This window comes from Ranitomeya variabilis, chromosome 5 (genome assembly GCF_051348905.1).
Source record: "Ranitomeya variabilis isolate aRanVar5 chromosome 5, aRanVar5.hap1, whole genome shotgun sequence".
In the NCBI taxonomy this organism is placed as follows: domain Eukaryota; kingdom Metazoa; phylum Chordata; class Amphibia; order Anura; family Dendrobatidae; genus Ranitomeya; species Ranitomeya variabilis.
Genome location: NC_135236.1, coordinates 288,287,224 through 288,304,477, shown reverse-complemented (window position 1 = coordinate 288,304,477; position 17,254 = coordinate 288,287,224). Strand labels below are relative to the sequence as shown.

Sequence of the window (17,254 nt, the reverse complement as noted above, 5' to 3'; positions counted from 1 at the left end):
GAGGAAGTCATCGTATGAAGATGGGAGGCGCCAGACCCGGACCTGCGATGCCCATCGGACCGGACCGCAGCAGGACCACCCCTGGGTGAGTATAATCTAACTTGTTTTTCTCATCTTTAAGGTTACATTGGGGGCTTAACTACAGCATTACAGAATGCTGTAGATACGCCTCTGATGGCAGTGGCCGCAGTTTATAGTGGCAAAATGAGGTGACATATTCCCTTTAAATGTATGCAGCAATGCAAAGCATTTCAGAGGGTTCACAATCCTTCTAACACCACTGTGTAACATCACTGTGTAACAAAAACTGCTTCAAATTCTGTTCTTCATAAAGTGCCATACTGCTGTGAAGCTCCATTACAAAAAAATCCACATGCTATGTTCCGCTGAATAATTCCTTATTTCCAGGGCACAGCAGGACTTGATGGGATGAATGGACATAAAGGATCCAAAGGCGACCGAGGTCTACAGGGACAAAGAGGAGAACCGGTAACATTTCTTACAATTTTTTACAGAACATGTTTAGACATATTTAGAGATTGATCACCCCTTAAAGGGGTGTTCTCAACTTTGCTTTTGAGAAACTCACTTCTCCCTAGGCTTTCACACTTCTGAGTTGCTTGAGGAAAGGCGCATCTACTTGGCTGACAGTTCAGAGGATGAGGTTTAGAGCCTTGGACTAAGTGACAGGAAGGGAGAGTGGAGGCAGGGATGAAACTATAATACAAAATATCGCAAAAGTGAGTGCACCCCTCACATTTTTGTTAATATTTTATTATATATTTTCACGAGAGAACACTGAAGATATGACACTTTGATACAATATAAAGTAGTCAGTGTACAGTTTGTATAACAGTGTAAATTTGGTGTAACCTCTAAAAACTCAACACGTAAGGTCTCCAACATCCACAAGCTCTGTGATGTCATCATGGAGGAGTGGAGGAGTATTCCAGTGGAAATCTGTACCACTCTAGTGAACTCCATGCATAAGAGAGTTAAGACACTGCTTGAAAATAATGGTGGCCACGCAAAATATTGACATTTTGGGGACAATTTGGAGATTTTCCCTTGGGGGAGTGCTCACTTTTGTTGCCAGCGGTTTAGACATTAATGTGTTGTCCCATGAAAAGCTGCAATAAAATATTTACACAAATGTGAGGGGAGATTTTGCATTGGAGCCAACAAGCTTCAAGTCACGCCACTGAGCAGACGTGATCAGACAGTGACCTGATCTCCGACAGCAGCTGAAGAGGAGGAGAATGAGAGCCCTGGACTAGCAATGACTAGAGTGGGGAAAACAGAGGTGAATAGACTGCGACCTGTCGTCCCCCCCTGCATCTGAAAAGGGGTAAGTAGGAGATGCTTGAAGACTGGATTATCCTCACCCATCCCTTGTAGATTGTGAGCCCTCGCGGGCAGGGTCCTCACTCCTACTGTACCAGTCGTGACTTGTATTGTTTAAGATTATTGTACTTGTTTTTACTATGTATACCCCTCCTCACATGTAAAACGCCATGGAATAAATGGCGCTATAATAATAAATAATAATAATACTAATGGGAGAAACCATATAATAATCTTGTAGTTATGATTGATACCTTTTAAGGTCTATCAAAAATAAAATAAGTGATGTTACAAAGGAAGTTTTTGAGACAACTTAGGTCTCTTCATCAAGCATGATATGACAAAGTAACCAAAGAAAACACAAATATATAAACGACAAGAGCATAGACATGATATAATAAATGAATATTTATTAAAAAAAAATGAATTCAGAAAATGAATCCTTCATTAGCTTAGATAAGTGGTGTGAAAGGTTTAATGTCCCGATATCCATGTAAGATCGGAGGCCTGATACCCTCACAGTCTCTGGAGCAGATTTCTCAGAAATCCTTGTGACAGATTATTGTGACAATAGAAGGAGATGCGGTCACTGCAACTTACAGGAGGAGTTCAGCAGAGCAGTACCGCTCCTTGAGATTACATTGAAATGCTAGAGAGAGCTGGCAGGCTCTTGCGTGATCCTAGCAATGATGTGCGGTCACATCAGAGGAGAGAGACATTAAATGGGAAATTGGACTTTTTTGGACTTTTTTTTTATTCCGTTAATAATGGTGATCGCAACACTGGAGTTGAATCATGTTCTCTGGGGTCTCGGCTACCCCCAGTAGCCAAGACCCTGGAGAAATTTAGACCGGGGGGAGGCGCTTTACACTTATTTCTTTGCGCCATTAAAAAGTGGCGCTGAGGAATAAGTACCCTTAACTGCCACTGTTAAAAGGCGTATCAGCGGTAGTTAAGGAGTTAAACCAATAGGTAAACAGCGTGACAAGAAAAATAAATCAAACCTTTTTAAAATTTTATTTTTTGGTCACTGCAACATTGCAATAAAATGAAGCAACAGATGATTATTAGTGATGAGGGAATATACTCGTTACTCGAGATTTCCCGAGCACGCTCAGGTGTCCTTCAAGTATTTTTCAGTGCTTGGAGTTTCCGTTTTTAGCACCGCAACTGAATGATTTATATCTGTTAGCCAGCTTGATTACATGTGGGGATTCCCTAGCAACCAGGCAACCCCCACGTGTACTTATGCTGGCTAACAGATGTAAATCATTCAGCTGCGGCGCTAAAAACTAAAACTCTGAGCACTAAAAAATACCTGGAGGACACCCGAGCGTGCTCGGGAAATCTCAAGTAACGAGTATATTCGCTGATCACTAATGATTATCTACCCCAAAATGGTATCCATAAAAACATCAGCTCGACGAGCGAAAAATAAGCCCTCACCTGCCCCCAGATCATGAAAAATGACCTATACATGTCTGGTGTCTGCAAACTTGTAAAGACCTGGAAAATCATAATGGCAGGTCAGTTTTAGCATTTAGTGATCACATGGTAAAAAAAAATAAGGGGAATTGCACTTTTATTGCAATTTCACCACACTTGGAATTTTCTTTCTGTTTTTTAGTACACTATATAGTAAAACCAATTGTGTCGTTCAAAAGTACAACTCATCCTGCAAAAAACAAGCCCATACATGGCCATATTGACAGAAAAATAAAAAAGTTATGGCTTTGGGAAGAAGGGGAGCAAAAAATGAAAACGCAAAAAACGGAAAATTCCAAAATGGTGAAGGGGTTAAAATATTATCAGGCTGCTTGATTTACATAAAATGATGGGTTAGTAGCTGATCCATCCAAATGTGTGGGTTAAATGTGAAAGACGTTACATGAATATCCAGGGAGTTCTAATTTTAAGATTTTTGGTTCACTTCTCCAGCTAATTATCTCTCTAGATGTTTATCTTCCAAATCTGTTATGGTCTGTCATGCATCTTACTTTCTTGCTTATTACACATAAGCTGTGATTACAGTAAATAATTTTTCAGACCACAAATAAGAATTATAGGATTGTTTGTTTGGGAATTTAGTATGATTTTATTTATAGAATAAAACAGAACAAAACGGTATAATACATCAGTTACTTAAATGGTAACGTGTAAGGCCTCTGGGAAGTTCTGCCAGCATAATTAGCTATCAATCAGTTGGTGCCCTGTGTCATAGTGGTCATCTCTCAGAATTTTGTATATTAGTGTTTTTATATGACAAATTTTTTTTATCTAGAAAATCATTGATCTGTAAGACCAAGAATATCACATTGTGTAAGCGTCACATGATGCATATGTACAGTATTACCTGGGTAGACATTACATTAATATGTTGGATATGTTTTATTTCTGTCTGTTTTACACAGGGTGAAAAAGGTAATTCTGGATTACCAGGAGACATTGGAATTAAAGGATTCAAGGTATATTCTGTGAGAACACCAAAATGCAAAAATAAATTACTTTATGGTTTCGAGAAATGTGGAAGGTGCAAGAATGCAACTGTGTTGTACTTTATCAAATTTAGTATTTGACAAGTAAAGGACACCCCAGTTGGTAGGGTTCAATTCCAAGCAAATATGTTTGCTCCTGCATAGCAGAGGATTAGCTCATTTGCTATCTGAATTTACTATTGTAGTAAATATTTTTATGATTTAGTCATGTATTATTGAAAGAATATATTGTTTATCAAATGGAAGAAACAGAGATGAGCGGATCATTTGAAATTTGAAATCGCCAGCTTCGCAAATTTGATCGACAGCGAATAAGTTTGTCATGAATCGCAATTCTGAAAAGCCTCTAAATGTCTGGAAAATATGTGTGTAACACTCCGATGTCTCTCAGCATTGAATTGAATGCCCTTCTAGCTTTCTAATGCAAACACAGAGTTAGCAATGTTCAAGAGACCTCAGCCTTTCTGGGAAAGGGAAATCTGATGGCAACTAACAGCGGTTTTCGGGTGGCTTGTATGGTCTAATATTGGTATTTTACAACGATCTGGATCATGGAGATTTTGCTTTAAAATAAAGGGTTTGCCCATGTCAAAAAGCAGGAATAACTTTTTTCTTGTAACACACAAACCTTGGTTTCAGGATTTTGGCTTAATAGCAAAATTATGACAAAGTAGTATTAAAATGCCCTTCTTGTTGTAGTGTGTGAAGCATAAAAAAGGCTTTCATTAAGGTGCTATTAATGCAGTATATCACAGATTAATCAAGTCGCAATGTGATTCAACACTGCAGTAGTACACCACTAAGATTAAGCCTTTTCCTATCACTGTGTGGCAGGTACGGACTGGGGCTGAAATTCAGCCCTGGCACTTGAAATCACACAGGCCCATGCTGTCCCCATCCCCAAGCATCAGATGGGATATATTACTAATATTACCCTGTTTGGAGGAAGGCAAGATTTACTACAAGACCAATATTTCTAATGATATCTCCATCACAACTCTTAACAGTATGGGTGTCTTGAGAACACAGATTCTGTTAACAACGTAGCAGACATAGTGACCCACGACCAGACAGGCCCTTCTGGTATTTGCCAGAATTGCCAGATGGCCAGTCCGGCCCTGCTGTATAGAATGACTGAGCTTTGCGTCTTGATTTCTATCCATACACTGTAAAAGCCTAAAATGGCACTGATTGGCCAGCCTTCATCTTTATAGTCACTGTGATACAGCCAAACAGGTGGACTGCTTGACCATGTGATGTGATGGCTTCAGGGAATTATAGGGTAGCCTGCCAAGCCCCATTTGATGTCATTAGCTTGCTCTCTGAATTTACAGCAGTGTGCGAAATGGCACTGGAATTTTTAAAATTTTCCAATCCCTGCAAATCCAATTGTAGAGTGTTCGAGTTTGTGGGGACCTGTGAATTTGAAAAAGTACAGCTTGAAGTAAATCGAATATCATCCGCTCATCTCTAGTAAGACATCAAAAGCTTAGTTTCAGAATTTGTAGAGAATCTTTCATTCCTACACTTCATCCACCTCCTCATATAAACGTTGCTGAACTTATTCGACCTGACAGAGTTGTATTTCAATTATACACATGAGTGAGTAATGCTAACGTGTCTAATGATGATACGCAGCGGATGAGTGAATGTGTTAGTGGAAGTGTTTGTAGGGAAAGTGATGGATTTTTATGAATAAAAGTACAAATTGTATCCTTACTTGAAGAAGCTATTTATATATGTGAGGCGTAATAAAGAAATGTGACAGAATGTTCTAATGTACAGTTTTTCTGTTGCGAGATGTGCTAGAGTAAACTAATGGCATGAAATTGTGGCCATTGCGCAAAAAGGTGCAAGGTATAAAATCATTATATGTCTTACAGAAAGTAATGAAGTTCTATGTAACAAAGACATTCTGACCACAAAGAAGGAATTCTTGTTCACAGACCTTGGACAGTATATTTTAATTTTGCCACATGCAAGTATATACAGTTAGGTCCATATATATTTGGACAGAGACAACATTTTTCTAATTTTGGTTATAGACATTACCACAATGAATTTTAAACAAAACTATTCAGATGCAGTTGAAGTTCAGACTTTCTGCTTTCTTTTGAGGGTGTCCCCACTAAAATTGGATGAAGGGTTGAGGAGTTTCAGCTCCTTAACATGTGCCACCCTGTTTTTAAAGGGACCAAATGTAATTGGACAGATTCAATAATTTTAAATAAAATGTTCATTTTTAGTACTTGGTTGAAAACCCTTTGTTGGCAATGACTGCCTGAAGTCTTGAACTCATGGACATCACCAGATGCTGTGTTTCCTCCTTTTTGATGCTCTGCCAGGCCTTCACTGTGGTGGTTTTCAGTTGCTGTTTGTTTGTGGGCCTTTCTGTCTAAAGTTTAGTCTTTAACAAGTGAAATGCATGCTCAATTGGGTTGAGATCAGGTGACTGACTTGGACATTCAAGAATATTCCACTTATTTGCTTTAATAAACTCCTGGGTTGCTTTGGCTTTATGTTTTGGGTCATTGTCCATCTGTAGTATGAAACGACGACCAATCAGTTTGGCTGCATTTGGCTGGATCTGAGCACACAGTATGGCTCTGAATACCTCAGAATTCATTCGGCTGCTTCTGTCCTGTGTCACATCATCAATAAACACTAGTGACCCAGTGCCACTGGCAGCCATGCATGCCCAAGCCATCACACTGCCTCCGCCTTGTTTTACAGATGATGTGGTATGCTTTGGATCATGAGCTTTACCATGCCTTCGCCATACTTTTCTCTTTCCATCATTCTGGTAGAGGTTGATCTTGGTTTCATCTGTCCAAAGAATGTTCTTCCAGAACTGTGCTGGCTTTTTTAGATGTTTTTTAGCAAAGTCCAGTCAAGCCTTTTTATTCTTGATGCTTATGAGTGGCTTGCACCGTGCAGTGAACCCTCTGTATTTACTTTCATGCAGTCTTCTCTTTATGGTAGATTTGGATATTGATACGCCTACCTCCTGGAGAGTGTTGGTCACTTGGTTGGCTGCTGTGAAGGGGTTTCTCTTCACCATGGAGATTATTCTGCAATCATCCACCACTGTTGTCTTCCGTGGGCGCCCAGGTCTTTTTGCATTGATGAGTTCACCAGTGCTTTCTTTCTTTCTCAGGATGTACCAAACTGTAGAATTTGCCACTCCTAATATTGTAGCAATCACTCGGATGGTTTTTTCTGTTTTCGCAGCTTAAGGATGGCTTGTTTCACCTGCATGGAGAGCTCCTTTGACCGCATGTTTACTTCATAGCAAAACCTTCCAAATGCAAGCACCACACCTCAAATCAACTCCAGGCCTTTTATCTGCTTAATTGAGAATGACATAACGAAGGGACTGCCCACACCTGTCCATGAAATAGCCTTGGAGTCAATTGTCCAATTACTTTTGGTCTCTTTAAAAACAGGGTGGCACATGTTAAGGAGCTGAAACTCCTAAACCATTCATCCAATTTTAATGTGGATACCCTCAAATGAAAGCTGAAAGTCTGAACTTCAACTGCATCTGAATTATTTTGTTTAAAATTCATTGTGGTAATGTCTATGACCAAAATTAGAAAAATGTTGTCTCTGTCCAAATATATATGGACCTAACTGTATGTCACTGTCATGCTTAAAGGGGTATTCACAGGTCTGAAAGTTATCCCCTTTATATAAGTTTGGGTACAACTTTCCGATTGCTGCGAGGTTTGACCACTGGGACTCCCAGCGATCCTGAGTACCAGAGTTCTGAGAAGCCAAATGTGAATGGAGTGATGGTCGATCATGTGCTCTGCCACTTAAATAACTTTTAATGTGAGTGCTGGAGGTTGCCAAACACTTCTCACGGCTGGGCTTGGGCATCCCCATTAGAGTAAATGGAGGAATAATGCACATGATAGACCTACGCTCCAAGTACTTAAAAAGATGGAAACTTTACTTTTTTAATGTTTTAAAATGCCTTCTTTTTCTTAACGTTGCTACAGTTTACATGATTTTAGTGAGTGTATTTGCTCCCCTTTTATTCACTCAGAGGAGACATTTTTTATGGCAATTGTTGCTTTATTCTAATAAGTTTCCAGTGCTCGTAGGCAGTGAGGTGGAGCTTGCTAAGTTGTAGATATTGGTCATTAATGGATCAGGCTAAGATGCTAGACATTAGATGAACTACAGTTCCTACAAACAGCAAGTGTGGCATGATGAAGGGCTCTTGCCAGGGAACTCTGAGTATGACATGAAAAGATAGCAAAATAAAAATTACTGTATGTGAGGGTTAATAATAATGAAAGTAAAGAAATCACAACATTTTATATAAAGCAAAAATGGTAATAGAAAACTCCTTTATCAGGCATGTAGCAGGAGGATCAGTTCATAGGGGGTGAGGCATCTGAGTGGGCCTCTGACCAGGAAACCGTGTGTACATATATGGTGGCACACCCTAATCATAGGGATAGGGGAACCACAGCAGATGACTATGCTGTTATTGAAAATCTTTATACAAAGATTAACACTGATATTACCATCACATAGTGACCATATAGTGGTAGATGTCAGTGCTGCAGAACACATTACAGTGTAGTTATTGATGGAGACTTACAGGTGACATTTTTTCTGATGGAATTGTTCATTTTTCTCGCGTTTCCCATTGGTTCTGGCCAACATCACGACTTCTTCAGCAACAACTCATCTGCAGAGATTACAACACAGACACATTTGACTTCTTACATTTCCAGCATCGTCTACATCTAGTCCCAATCTGCACAAACCCTCAATCTGCTGATACCCCAATGCTGAGGTGCTGTGAGTCCCTATTACTGATCCTTTTGGTACTCAACATAACAATGCCCACTACTGTGCTCATTACATAGTAATAATACCTCTCTTGTTTCCTTTAGATGGTGAAATTGCACCCTAAAAAATATTAATGCCCTGTTCAAATGCTCTAGAAAACAGTGCCCACATTTTGCCCCTAGAAAGTAATAATGCCCTCAGTCTGCCCAGTCGACAGTCACAATACCCTGAGTGCCCCTACAGCAATTATGCTTCTTAAATGTCCACTTAACATATAATAATATCCCGAGTAACTATATATAGTTTCCCTCTAGACAGCGTGATGCCCCCCACAGCTCCCACGTACACAGTATGTTGGGCCCACAGCTCCCTATACACAGCATGATGGGCCCCATTGTAGTCCCTCAACACTGTATGATGGGCCCAAGTAGACCTCCCGCACTGTATGATGGATCCAGTTTTCTCCCACTGTATGATGGCCCCCAGTAGTCCCTCAACACTGCATGGATGGCTCCCAGTAGTCTCCTCCATACACACTGTATGATGGCCCCCAGTTTTCCCCCCACACTGTACGGATGCCCCCCAGTAGTCCCTCCATTGCATTATAGCCCTAAGAACCCCCCACACTGTATGATGGCCCCCAGTATTCTCTCCACTCTACTATGGCCCCAGTATTCACACCACACTTTATGATGGCCCCCAGTATTCAACTCCATACTATGGGTGGCTCTCCATAGTCCCTCCACACTGTATGTTGGCCCCCAAGTAGTTCCCCCCCACACTTTATGATTTGCCCTAGTTTCCTCACACATTGTATGATGGCCCCCAGTATTTTCCCCACACTGTATGATGGCACCCAGTATACCCCTCACACTGTATGATGGCACCAAGTATACCCCCACCGTGCATAAATGGGCCCAAGTAGTCCCAAAACACTGTATGATGGCACCCATTATTCTCCCACACTGTATGATGCACCCAGCATACCCCCACATGGTATGAATGAACCCAAGTAGTCCCTGCGCCCTGTATGATGGCCCCCATTATTCTCCCACACTGCATCATGTCACCCAGTATACCCCACACTTTATGATGGCACTCAGTATACCCCCGCACTGTATGATGGCATCCAGTATACCCCCCACACTGCATGAATGGACCCAGGTAGTCCCTACAGACTGTATCATGGCCCCCAGTATTCTCCCACACTGTATGATGGCACCCAGTATACCCCCCACATAGTATCTATGGACCCAAGTAGTCCCTACACATTGTATGATGGCCCCCATTATTCTCCCACACTGTATGATGGCACCCAGTACACCCCCCACACTGTATGGGGTGGACCCAAGTAGTCCCTACAGACTGTATGATGGCCCCAATTATTCTCCCACACTGTATGATGGACCCTAGTAGTCCTTCCACACTGTATGATGACCCCCAAAACTCCAGTATTGCTCCCACACTGTATGGATGGCCCAGAGTAGTCCATTAATCCCCCCACACTGTACAGATGGCCCCCAGTAATCCCCCCACACGGTGCTTATGTGACCCTCAGTAGTCCAGTATTCACCCCTATACTATATGGATTGTATACTATACCCCTATACTGTATGGATGGCCTACAGTAGTCTCCCCACACTGAATGGATAGCCTGCAATAGTCCAGTAGTCCCCCCATACTGTATGGATGGCTCTCAGTAGTCTCCCCCACATTTCATGGATGGCCCTCAGTAGTCCTCCCACACTGTATGGATGGGCTCTAGTAGTCCCGTAGTCCCCCTACACTGAATAGATGACCCCCAATAGTCCAGTAGTCACCCCACACTGAATGGATGGCCATCAGCAGTCCATTTTTAGAATAAAATAAAAAGAAACACCTTATACTCACTTAACCATGGATCCTGAGGAGTCTGCTGGCAGACAGGACCAAAGTATAGGTGGACCAACGAGGTGATGTCATTGCATCGGGGTGTGCACAGTCTCGGCATGATGTCATCATGCCGACCCACACCCTGCCTCGTCCATGGGTCTCCCTGCTTTTCTGTAGGACTGCAGGCTTCAAGAGAATCTGTCAGGTCATTTTTGTGTAATATACTAATAGTATCGTGAAATAGTGCTTGGGCAGCCCTTTCAGGATATGTAACTTTTATTTATCTACGTGGCCCAGTTATATTCCTGTAAGCCCTGAACAAATGTATTGTCTCGCATCGGCAAGTCAAGCATATGTAAATTGCAAATCAATATGCACCCTATCACGCTGAATTACTGAGGGTTACTGCAGAGTAACACAAACTTCACTAGATGGCAGCAGATTGGAGGATGAGCAGAATATCCTGCAATGAAGGTGACCAGCAGTAATACAGCGAAGCAACCACTAGGTGGCAGAGGAATAGTCAGAGAGCTGAGTCAATACCAGAAAGTAAGGCAGTACAAAGGAGAAATCCAAGACAGAGTCAGAAGAGAGCAAAAAGTCAGTTCCGGTCAATAGCTGAACTAATAGATGGTCGAGGCAGGATCAGGTCAGGGACAAGCTAAGGTCAAATACCGGGGAATCCAAACACAGAGAGAGATAAGGAGCAGGGTCGGGTAGGAGGAATGTCAACAGACATGGGTAGGGTCAGATGAATGCAGCAGGACAGATCAGGAAACTCACCAGAGCCAGTTAAACATGCCAAAGGTACGAAATATAACTGGCACTGCACACAGGTAGCAGCACAGAGATATGGCAGGCCAAACACAGGAACGAGGCAGGGAAAATTAACCCCTGACATGACCAGACCGTGAAAGGAGAGATGAGACAAAAACCAGGCCTGGATCATGACACACACCTTCCCTCGCCCATAATCCCACCCCTCTGCACTAGTATCACCGATTCAGTCTGATTGATTTATGCCCGAGGATCACATCGCAATCCTCTGACTGGCTGTATGCTCTCCTGACCTGGGAGTGACAGTTGCATAGAAATTCATGGTGCCATGCTCATGTCACAAGAGTAGACAGTCAGTGATGCAATCCTCGAGTGAGTGATTTAGTAATCTGACTGCATCCAATTAGTCTGATATAATAAGAAACATTACATTCCTGGAAAGGACTGCCCAAGCCCTATTTTAGGATGCTATTAGTATACTACACAAAAATGACCTGATAGATCAGCTTGCAGTCTACAGAACATAGCATGTCTCCTTGCTCCACCACAGAGTTTAACTACGCTCTGCGCATGCCTGTTTAGAGTGGCAGAAGCTCTAGTGGCCCCTCTGAGTGTGGGTCTAGGGGCGACTGCACCTTCTGCCCCCCCTCTCCCCTGGTAGCTACGCTACTGCTCTTTATACAAATTAATGCACATGGTTAATTTATACATAGTATGTAGTAAGCTTCAAAGCTCCCCATGAAGGCAAGTTCAATTGGACGGAATTTTGTTAGGTGCTATGCTGAAGATTTGGAGCTTTGTTTCTGAACAATATATTATGTGATTTTGATTTTAAAAAGTAATTATGTTCAATGGTGGAAATTCATGTTAAAAATTAATAACTAAGTGAAGGTGTTTGTGTACAATCTTATCTATATAAGTTATTTTTTTAGGGAATGTTGGGGTATCCAGGCAAAAAAGGAGAACCTGGAATAATGGGTGTTAAAGTAAGTATGCCATGTATGCTAGACAAACAGGTTGTCTACTGGTGTAGATTTCTTATGTACAGTGTGAACATGCCTATAACAGAGGATTAAAGCATTTTTTTTGCACAGAATCCATGTCAAAAGTACCATATTTTTCAACACGGTGGTAAATAAAATGTAACTGTAAGTTGTCAAGTTAAATCTTGTATGAATGGTTTGCAGTAGAAGCATCATCTAATGTTCTTGAACAGCTAAAATATATAAATTCCAGTTTTGATGAGCACTGAAAAGGTCAAAACTTACAAACCATTCAACTATATGCAGCTTATCTCCAGCTGTGATGAATCTAATAATGAATTACAATAATGTATTACATGCACAAAGCATGTCATTATGAGAGTGGACATAATTTGAAGTCTGTTAACTTTTTTGTGAAACATACAATTTATAAAGTGCTAGAATATGCCCTGGAAACCCAACTGGTACTGAGAATGAAGGGGGATACTGTGGTAGCATAGGGCTATGTCCTCTGTGCTGTTTTCCCTCTGCAAAGCGGTGAACTTACTAATAAATGGGTCCAGCTGCAGTTTCCCCACATGCGGGGGGGCAGGGAACATCACTTTGCAGGGAAAACCTACACGGGTGAAGGCAGACTTGTACCCTATGGCTGGGCAACCCCATTAAAAGCGGATGCATTAATATATCAGTTTAGCATCTCTTTCATTCTCAGAAACACTGGAAGTTCTAGAGGTCTGACACTCACCGATCATAAAATAATGGAATATCATAGCGTTATGCAATGATTTTTATAATATAAATATTATTCATGATTTTTTTTAAGACTTAGGCTACTTTCACACTAGCGTTAACTGCATTACGCCTCAAAACGTCTTTTTTCAGAAAAAACGCATCCAGCAAAAGTTTTTGCTGGATGCGTTTTTTCCCCATAGACTTGTATTGGCGACGTATTGCGATGGATTGGCATACGTCGTGTCCGTTTTACGACGTATGCGTCGAAATTTGGCGACACGTCGTCGGCAAAAAACGTTGATTGTAACGTTTTTTGTCTCCGCCTAAAAAACGTGTCGTGACGTATCCTGCGGCATACGTCGTTGGCTGCAATGGAAGCCTATGAGCGATGGATGCGTCGGGACACGTCGTACGACGCAATACAGCGCTGCAATACGTTATTTTTACACTGAGCATGCTCAGAAGAAGGATTTTGTTGCCAATTGGCCAGACACCCCCAAATCTATATAAACCTGGCCTGGGCCTTCAACCCCACATATATGGCCACGTATATAAGTGCCACGTATTTAAGTGCCATGATATTTCAGTGGCCACGTATATAAGTGCCACGTATTTAAGTGCCACGATATTTCAGTGGCCACGTATATAAGTGCCACGTATTTAAGTGCCACGTATATAAGTGCCACGTACATAAGTGCCACGTATATAAGTGCCACGTATTTTAAGTGCCACGTATTTCACGTAAATGCCACGATATTTCAGTGCCATGTATTTCAGTGCCACGCATTTAAGTGCCACGTATTTACGTGCCACGATATTTCAGTGCCGCGTATAACCACGTAGTTATAGTATTTATAGTACGTGGCACTTAAATACGTGGCATTGAAATACGTGGCACTATGACTGTCAGAAAATGTTCATTAAACGGTTAGGGGTGAGGTTAAGGGTAGGGTTAGGGTTTGGATCCCTTTATCATCATCCGTAGTTCATTAATCGGATGTATCCAGAGTCGCCTCCATCTCCGTTGCTGCAGAAGCATCCTACGTTTTTCCGCTGCCGCCTCCTTCTCCCGCACTATGATATCCAGGCGATTCGTCTCAAAGATAACGTCGGTAACCAAACTCGCAATCCTCACAAGAACACCTTCCATCGCTGCCACAAAACTAAAACCCTCAAAGATGGGCTGTAAAAACAGTAACTATATAGTTTTCCATATTTTCCAGTAGCCAATCAAATTTGGGATCCTCCCATTTTAAAAACGGATCCGTCGGAAAAACGGATGCAACGGATGGTAAAAACGGATACAACGTATGCAACGCATCCAGTATTTTCGACGGAAACGTTTAGCGGATTTGCGACGGATCCGTCGAAATGCTGTATGCGTGGCATACGTTTGTCACCGTTTTTCACTTTTTTACACATCCGTTATTTCAGCAAAAAAGACGTTTTGAGACGGTTTGCAGTTAACGCTAGTGTGAAAGTAGCCTTACAGTACAGCAAAAACGTTTTAGGCAGGTGTCGGAGAAATGCTGCAAACTATGAATACTTTAAAAAATAGAAGTGTTAATAATTTATTTTTTATGAAGTAACAAAATGCAAAATTAATGAACAAAAGATAAATCTAAATCAAATCAATATTTGCTGTGAACCACCTTTGCCAGGCACACTTGCACATAGTTTTTGAAGGAACTCAGCAGAGAGTTTGTTCCAAACATTGTGGAGAACTCGCCACAGATTTTCTGTAAATGTAGACTTGCATAAATTTGTCTGCCTTTATGTATTCCCAGACAGAATCAATGTTGATATCAGGACTCTGTGGAGCCATATCATCACTTCCAGGATTCCTTGTTCTTCTTTACCCTGAAGATAGTTCTTAAAGGCAATCTGTCAACAGGATGTCACCCCACAAACTACTTATATGTGCATGTACCTCTTTCAAAGACAAGTCAAGCAATACCTTTAAATGGCCAGTCTGTTCCTTCATTGCTCAAAAATCAGGGTTTGAATTGATATGAAAATGGTGCTGAAGAGCTTTTGGAGATCTGAAGCCTTCTGTCACTACCTCCTTTTGCTTGACTGACAGCTTGCATGCTGTGTGACTTCAGGCAAAGGAGCCATCAGTCTAGCAGGATGAGGCTCCACTGGTAAGGAATAGAGCGGACACATGCTTCAGATCTACAATAGCTCTTCAGACTGAAATGCAAATTAATTCACAGCTGATTTCTCTGTAATTGAGAAATGAGCTATCATTTTAAAGGTATCCCTGGACTAGTCTTAGCAACAGGTACATGCTCATATTGGGGTGTTTCCTGCTTCCTGATTCCTTTAAATGAGATTGGCTGTATGTTTGGGGTTGTTGTTCTGCTAGAGAAAAAAAAATTGGAGCCAATCCAATACTTTGATGATAGTATTACATGATGGACAAGTATTTGCTTGATCTTCTCAGACTTGTGGACACCAATTCAAATTTTGACTCATCAGTCCAGAGCACCTGCTGTTATTTTTCTGCACCCCAGTTCCTATGTTATTGCAAATAGTTGAGTTGCTTGGACTTGTTTTCATGTTGAAGGTATGGCTTTTGAGCTGCAGTTCTTCCAATAACACCACTTCAGACCATACATTTAGAACAGTTGATTGGTGTAGCTCGGTCCTGCTGGTTGCTGCCAATTCTGAGCTGATGTCACTGCTGAGTGTCTCCAGATTTCGCTGACAAGCATATGATTTTCATCAGCTGCACCACTTAGCCAACCACTACATCTATGGTTCTCAATGTTTCTGAATTCTTGGTGTTTCTTCAAAATGTACATCACATCTTGAAAGCCCATTCTGCTTTTCAATCTTTTCCTGAGAAAGACATTGCCGATGCAGTATAACTACCTTTTGTTTTGTTGCTGTGCTCAGTCTTGCCAAAGGTGTATGACCAGTGATATGAAACTGTATTCTTCACCTTTGTAGCAGAGTTTGACTGTTCCCCACCTTCTTACACAGCTGAACCTGTTTCATTTATTGACTATTTCAACCTGCATATGAAAATGATAATTATTATCACCTGTTTGGTATAGTTGGTTACACATACACCTGATTATAATCCCACCAAGTTGAATTGATGCTGTTTTGAAGGCTAATGGTAATCACATCAAATATTGATATAGATTTCACTTTTCACTTTACATTTTAATTAATAAAAATAAACTATTAACTCTTCTATTCTTAAAGACATTGTTACTGTGCAGCAGTTTTACACACCTACCTAAAACTTCTGCACAATACTTATTTTACATGTGCTAGTTTGGGCATGGAGCAATTGAATGATGGTTCAGCTTACACGGCAAAACTTTTAGGGAATGTTAAATTCGATTTTATGTCATACCCTGATGATACCCTTATGTCTACAAGATTTAAAAGTACATTTCCAAAAAAAGAAAGTGTAATGGGCTTAGCAAGAACATTCTGACAAGCTTTCTGAAACCAGGCAGAGGTCAAGAAAAAAATGAACCAAACTTCAGATTTATGTCTGCATACATGAAGAAATGAGGGAATGTTTAAGAAAAGGCTTAAGCAGTAAATGAGAATTACTGGTGCGTGACTGCAACAGTACCAATTAAAGTCACACACCAGCACTTCCAAGATACCCTTCAAAGTTAGTTTTTTTTGCCTATAAATGTCATTTTGAATTTTTTTATTTTTATAATTCAGACAATCATTTGCATTTGACTTTTCAAGTAAAATTAATTTTATTTCATGACCTAAAGAGCTTTTATTTTAAAGTTAATTGTCAGTTCTGCTCTACAAATAATTATGATGCTGTATAATTATTTAGATTTTTTCTGCAACTATGCTATAAAAAAATACCAGTTTGTCTATATTCCCTTTATTCTGACAAAAGAATATTTATATACCAGGGTGAAACTGGAATACAAGGAAACCCTGGTTTAACAGGCTCTCCGGGTCCTTCAGGGCCAAAGGTTTGTAATCCTTTAATTTTGTTTGTTAACAGTATAAATGTAGCAAGTTTAAAAAAACTATATCTATATATATAAGAGGCATCGTGATTACTCGCTAATCCCGCCCCCTGCACAGTAGCTCCGCCCCCACACATTACCACACACAATCCCGCCCCCACCACATTACCACACACAATCCCACCCCCACCACATTACCACACATAATCCCGCACCCCACCACATTATCACGCATAATCCCACCCCCCACCACATTACCACGCATAATCCCGCCCCCCAC

General features: G+C 41.1%; 1 protein-coding gene across 1 annotated transcript in view; it reads left to right on the top strand.

The window, feature by feature from the left end:
- The window catches only part of LOC143774986 (uncharacterized), an 862,433-nt gene that overhangs the window by 641,164 nt on the left and 204,015 nt on the right, over nt 1-17,254 (top strand). Inside the window, exons 88-91 of the mRNA XM_077262800.1 lie at nt 409-489; nt 3,756-3,809; nt 12,230-12,283; nt 16,915-16,977. Of these exons, the coding sequence (XP_077118915.1) occupies nt 409-489; nt 3,756-3,809; nt 12,230-12,283; nt 16,915-16,977 (252 nt within the window). The remainder of the gene's footprint in view (nt 1-408; nt 490-3,755; nt 3,810-12,229; nt 12,284-16,914; nt 16,978-17,254) is intronic.